Genomic DNA, 6,426 nt, shown 5'->3' with positions numbered 1-6,426 from the left:
TTTCAGACAACCTTAGTAATATTTCTCTCTCCTTCTATCCTCCCACCCTTAGTTACCCTCCCTTCTTCCTTCCCAGTTGAAGCCCCCCCCCACCATTTTCCCCATTTCCTTCTTGATAGCATCTAAATCAGACATGTGCAGTAGATATTATTCTTACGTTTAGCTTTTATTTGCTTTGTTTTGTGGGTTGAAGCAGGGTCTCCCTGTAGCCCCAGCTGGCCTGGAACACACTATGTAGATCAGGCTGGCTTCAATCTCATAGAGATCCACTTGCTTCTGCCTCTGAGTGCTGGAATTAAAGGCATGTGTTACCATGTCCAGTCACAAGTTTTAAATTTTTGAAAAATTATTTTATGGGGGCTGGAGAGATGGCTCAACAGTTAAGAGTGTTGCTTGGGCAGAGGACCCAGGTTTGGGTTCCAGCACCCACATCTGGTGACTCACAACCAACTGCCTTTAACTCCTGATCCAGTGGATAGGATGCCCTCTTCTGGCCTCCATGGACACCTGCATGCACACTGTGCACATAAACTCATGAAGGCACTCATATACACACAAACTTTAAAATATTTAAAAAATTTATGTGTATATAATGTGTGTGCGTGTGTGTATGGAGGCTGGAGAACAACTCTGGATTGAGCCAGTTCTCACCTTCTTTACATAGATTCCAGTCATCAAACTCAGGTTACCAGGCTTGCATTGTCAGACTGCAAGTGCCTTTGCTCACTGAGCCTTCTTGCCTGCCTTTGTGACATGTTTTTAACATTAATTTTTTGTGTGGTACTCAGAATTGAACCCAGGGCTTCATATCTATTCTTAAACATATTTTAAAAGTTTAATGTGAGGGGATGGGGGGATGGTTAAGGGCACTGGCTGTTCTTACAGAAGACTTGGGTTTGAATTCCAGCACCCACATGGCAGCTAACAACCGTCTGTAACTCCAGTTCCAGGGGATCCGATGCCCTCTTCTGTCTTCCACGGGCACTGCATGACACAGATACACTTACACACATACAGGTGTAACACTCATACACATAAAAAAAAAAAAAAAAAGTTTAATATGAGCTGGGCATGGTGGCATATACCTTTAATCCCAGCACTCAGGAGATAGAGGTAGGTGGATCTCTGTGAGATCAAGGCCAGCCTGATCTACATAGCAAGTTGCAGGCCAGCTGAGTCTACAAGGAGACCCTGTCTCAAAAAAAAAAAAAAAGAAGTATAATGTTTAAAAATTCAAAGTATTAATGTCTTTAAAGTTTTTCCTTTCGTTTTCAAATCTGCTTAATGGCATTTGGTAAGTAAAAGCGCATTTATTAGTTGTTTAAAGGCAAGGATTAGGGACAAAAACCAGTACCAGTAGAACTCTTCAGAGACAACCATCTGGCACCACCTACTGGATAATTTTGGAAATTTTTGCCTGAACATAAACTTGCATTGCAGTTTATTCACCAAAACAATTGTGATAAAATACTGTCGAAATTACTGACATCGGATTCAGCTTCAGGCCAACCTATGCTGCTTGAAATCTGGCTGTTTAAGCCCACTATCACCTAAGGGGGGGCTTGCACTGGGTAACTTCCATTCATTATGAGTATATCAACCTTAGAAGGGTCCATGTGGTTTGCTTCAGGCAAGCCTCTGCTACCCAGTCTGTTGCAGCTTCCACATTGATCTCAGCACTTTATGAAGCCTGCAGACCAGGCCCCTTAGGTGCATTGCCTTCACTTCTGACTAGAAAGTGAGACTTTATTAAGTGCAACTTCCCAAACTCATCATCTGCCTCTGCCCCCCGAGTGCTGGGATTAGAGGCGTGTGCCACCAAGCCTGGATTCCTTCTAGTATCATACTAGTCTTTCCTCTTTGCCAGGCAAATATAAGTTATTGACAACTGTGGTAATATACTGGTCAAGTCCTGGTTCTCTACAAATACTTGGGACTCCCTAAATTGTCATCAGCTATAAACACAGCTCTTGCTGTTCCTCTGAGACCTACTCCATCTTGCTCCCCTCAGCTTAAGGTAGGGAGCATGTCAGTGAAGCAGCACCCCACATTCCATGCAGGACAGCAGGATGTGCTTCATCACTGGGATCTGAGACTGCACCAGCTTCTAGAATCTAGTATCATATGCCTCTCATTAAGGTGCTACTGTGTTTTATGTATTTATCTTTAGTGTGCTTTCCTAAAAAATTAGGAAAATACAGAAAAGCAAAGAGAAGCTTTCGAGTTTCCCATAGTCCACTGCCCCAAACAACTGAAAGGATGTATTGATGCCATCTTTTTCTACAGAACTGGAATAATGGACAGGCACAGGCTGACACCTCCCAGCCTAACTGAAGACTGGTGTGGCCTGCCTAAGTTCTGCCAAAATACTCAGTATAAGTCCAGCTCCCCAGAACCCTCCAGGCTGTCCTTTCCCTTTCTGCTGTTTGGATGCAGATAGCAGGCCTTCCTTCCAAACATGGAAATAAACTGTGGGATCCTCAAGGGCTAGATGGGGGAGGGCCACTCTCCCCATCTCTTCACCCATTCCAGAACTGTTACATGATGCAGAGATAATTGTCTGAAGGGCTGGAAAGACTGGATGAAGGCAGCTGTGATGACATGGGAGCCAAACTTCAATAGCAGCACTCACCCAGGCACATTCCGACACACTGCCATTCAGTCCTGTATTTTGTTTTCATGCAGGCAAGAATTTGCATGTGTGCCCTTGTTCATACTTACATGCACATGCACTTTTTTTCTGTTATCATAAATTCTTCCTCATAATTCAGTGGTCGCACACAACTCTATGCATAAAGTAGCCAGTTCATAATCCACTAAGCATTCTACTCCAGTGCTGACATTTGGTTTGTCTCTATCTTCAGTGCTGTAGTAAGCTTTCTTTTCCGTAGAAACCTTGTTCTATATTTTGAAGACATCAAGCGAAATGACAAAGGTCTTAAACACTGCTGAACTTTTCACAAAGACTGAATGACCATATTATATTAACAAATGTTTCATTGCATCAGACAGAGCAGAGGGATTTTACATGCACACACACACAAAACATACACACACATGAAGAGTATAAATTTAGGTAAACTTGATTTTTTAAAAATGTCCCTATTTTTTCTTATGCTTTCTTTGTCACTATTGAGGCTGAACATTTTTCAGAGTTGGTATCTGTACTTCCTTTTTGAAGAACTTTATGTTCTGTCATCCACTGTAGTCTGTTTCCTATAGATTTTCATAGTGTAGCATTAACAGATAATCTCAAAAATCAATCTCCAAAATTTCAGAAAGCAATTTATTAAAAGAATAAATATTAAGGCACAAAAATTACAAATTTTCAAATAAGTCCTTCAAATTGCTATGTCCTAGACTCAAAGAAATTTCTTCCAAATTATAGATTTAACCATTTTAAATAAAAAATACATTTTAATCCCTAAACTTCCTCCCCAGAGAAATTAATGTTTTCCTAGTTCTAACAAAGTTTCTTAATGCAGTGTTAATTCCTTTCTTACAATATACACTTCCTTAAAAATCTAGTTTTGTCACTTATATACATTTGGTATGTTCAGAACTTTATATGTTAAACTTCTTATAGATATAAGGCTTGGTGTTTCATATTGCTTACTGCATGCTGTCAATCATACAAAGACACAAGTGTCTGAATGAGAGACATAAATCTAGCATTATGTCTCTCAACTTTAGTCATACATAGCCAGGGCAACAGCCCCAAATCTCTTTCAAACAGGATATAAAAATGAACTTCCTATGTACATTAAAAAATTTTAGTCTTGATATTACAGTAGTCTAAACATGATGTACCATAATACAGAGGGAAAGGTGGTTCTCTCTACAGGATATGAAAGATCTGAACTTTTATTTTAACACAGGCAAAGCATGGAGCACCCTGTCATCTCTCATGCTTGAAATAGTCACCTACTTTTTCTTATTTATTGAAATATACTAACTACCCTTGAAGGTAGATTATTTTAAAATTAACCTAATTTAAATAATGAAAAATTTCTCATGAGCAAACTTCATATATCATATAAGTCTAACATGGACTATTTAATAATGCAAACATTTTGCCCAGAACTGGAGCCTCATCCTCAGTACCCTCAGTTAACAGGTAGGCCTATCCAACAGCATCCGGAACAGAAGCTGGCAGAGCACATGGAAAGCCCTATGTCCACTGGGGATGCCAGGCAGATGAGGGGTAGGAGACTGAGAGCTGCTAGTGGCCCTGGGTGGCCACCCTTTCACTAGTGAGCTCTAGTGATGGTGCAGGAGCACATGCTGGGGTTAAGAAGCATAAAGCATGTGGCATAATTGAAAAATAACCTGAAAATGACAGATACCATACACACCCTTCTAAAAACACTTCTAAGGAGGTTCTGAAGAGGAAACCCTACTTTCTCCAGATGGAAAGAAGTTGCCATTTCAGCCTGGAGTTATGCTACAGAGAAGCAATGGCTATCTTCCCTAAACACTCCTAAGGTGGCAGCAGAGGCACTTCCCCGGTAGTCAACTCCCCACTCACACCACTGTGCAGCACCCACTGGCTGCAAGCCCAGGGCTCTGTATTCAGTATTTAGCTACAGGCATGAGGAGTGAGGGTCAACTACCTCATCCTATGAAGGTAGGGCATTAGATAAAAATGTGAAGGGGACCATGGTGGTGCATGCCTGTAATCTCAGCACTCAGGAGGTAGAGGCGAGAGGATATGACTCCAAGGCCAGCATGGGCTACAGAGTGACACCTGAAAAAAAAGTCACCTCCAGTTCTGGAACAACTGGGTTAACAGGTAAACTACACCAAAACAAAAATGGCCAACATGCTGGGAAGCACAGAGGATGGGAGCCCATCACTGCAGCAGACGCCAAAGGAAGGAGTGGACCACAGTGGCTCCTGGAGAGTCAGAAAGCATGGCTCTTGGGGGCCAGCCTTTCTCCACCAGGTCTGCCAGCACCATAGGTTTTCCAAATGTTCACTATTGAAAACACACTGGCAAACATCTTTCTGGAGATATTACTATTAGAGATAGCTCTCTACTAAGACCTCTTAAATAAGTAAGCAAGAAATAAATCGAGAAAGTAAGTGTTTGAAAGAAAAGTCTTTGTTTTGTGGCTTCATGATAAAAATCATAACCATTAGGCTGTAGTTAAGTGTTCCTCCTGGTTTGGATTTTCATGTTTTCTCAAACTGAAGTCATTCTCAATTCACAGGGTGAAGTCCTTAAGAGAGGACCATCAAGACTACATTTCACTACTACACTAAATGTCTGCTAGCCTGCTATCTTTGGTCAGGAGAGAAAGCATTCACATTTTCATCACACTACATTCAAGTGCCTTTAAGTCTAGAATATTGTCTATATAAAAACTTAGAACAAAAACTTTCAAAATTCTATTATTACAAACATAAAATTTAAGAAAATAAAGGGTAAAACATGGTTGAAGGCTGATTAATTACAAGCTATGATGCACGGTGTAGTTAAATATGCTTTTATTACGAAACGGAAAATGCCAAGAGCATGTAAACGACGCAGTTCTAGTTCCCACAAGGCTCTCGAGGAAAGGGTCTCCCAGATGGCTGGGTAGAAAGTGCTGTGGGGGAGCCATGTGGCCAGGGGTCACAGCAGAATCAGCAGCAGCACACATACCTATGGCCTGAAGGAGGGAAGGGACAGTAGTAGAGCAAATCTTTGGAAGTGTCTGTCCCTCAAGGCTTCTCTCTTTGTGCACCTGTGTTCCCCTGAGCTCAGAGAAGACCTAACTCCATGACTTGCTGTGCATGTGGAATTTACAAACAAGAGCTTTATGCAGACTGGAAGAGGCAAAATAAAACACAAACACACATTCCAACAGTAAATCACCTCAGTATAAAAGTCCAAGAAAATAATCACTGAGAGGATGGAGACTACTATTCTAGCCTTCGAAGAACCATATCGCATGGGCAGGTGGAAAGGAGTGTTCAAGGGGTCTTCATATAGACATTTTCTTTTTTAAGAAAATCTTCCAGAGTGGTCCTATATTCCAGAGAAGAGAGAGCCCAAATCCATATGCCTGCTGCTGTCACCAAACAGGCATTTGTGCACACATAGTTTTCATAACACTTCTTAGATTATTTCCAAATTTAGGCAACTTAATGACAATTAAACTGACATTTAAAGTCAGCTTGGTGAGGGGCAGGGCCCTCCCACCACCTGAATTCTTCATTTAAATACAAAGATTTCCAAGACAACAAAATAAAAACTTGCTTTGTTAAATCACAACAAAGCTGTCTTTCAGTCTTGATAGACAGTCCTTCACCATTAATTTGATTTTCAAGTTCCCATCACATTATCTTTTCTGAAGAGAACATTTTCTCAGCGATTTCAGATCTGGTCATAATTTCCTGGGGGAAAGGATAAGTGTCAAAATGGTGATGTGGTTCCAGACC

At 41.1% G+C, this 6,426-nt stretch overlaps 1 protein-coding gene across 6 annotated transcripts in view; it reads right to left on the bottom strand.

Moving 5' to 3' along the window:
* Positions 1–5,473: 5,473 nt before the first annotated feature.
* Positions 5,474–6,426, bottom strand: part of Tmem87b (transmembrane protein 87B) — a 52,558-nt gene continuing 51,605 nt past the window's right edge. For all 6 annotated transcript variants that reach the window (XM_029567044.1, XM_008840353.3, XM_017799945.2 and 3 more), the window contains one exon: positions 5,474–6,381. In XM_029567044.1, the coding sequence (XP_029422904.1) occupies positions 6,322–6,381 (60 nt within the window). In that variant the 3' untranslated portion in view covers positions 5,474–6,321. The remainder of the gene's footprint in view (positions 6,382–6,426) is intronic.

The sequence above is a fragment of the Nannospalax galili genome, unplaced genomic scaffold (assembly GCF_000622305.1).
Source record: "Nannospalax galili isolate Female #2095 unplaced genomic scaffold, S.galili_v1.0 scaffold1941, whole genome shotgun sequence".
In the NCBI taxonomy this organism is placed as follows: domain Eukaryota; kingdom Metazoa; phylum Chordata; class Mammalia; order Rodentia; family Spalacidae; genus Nannospalax; species Nannospalax galili.
This window is presented reverse-complemented; position numbering and strand designations above follow the sequence as displayed.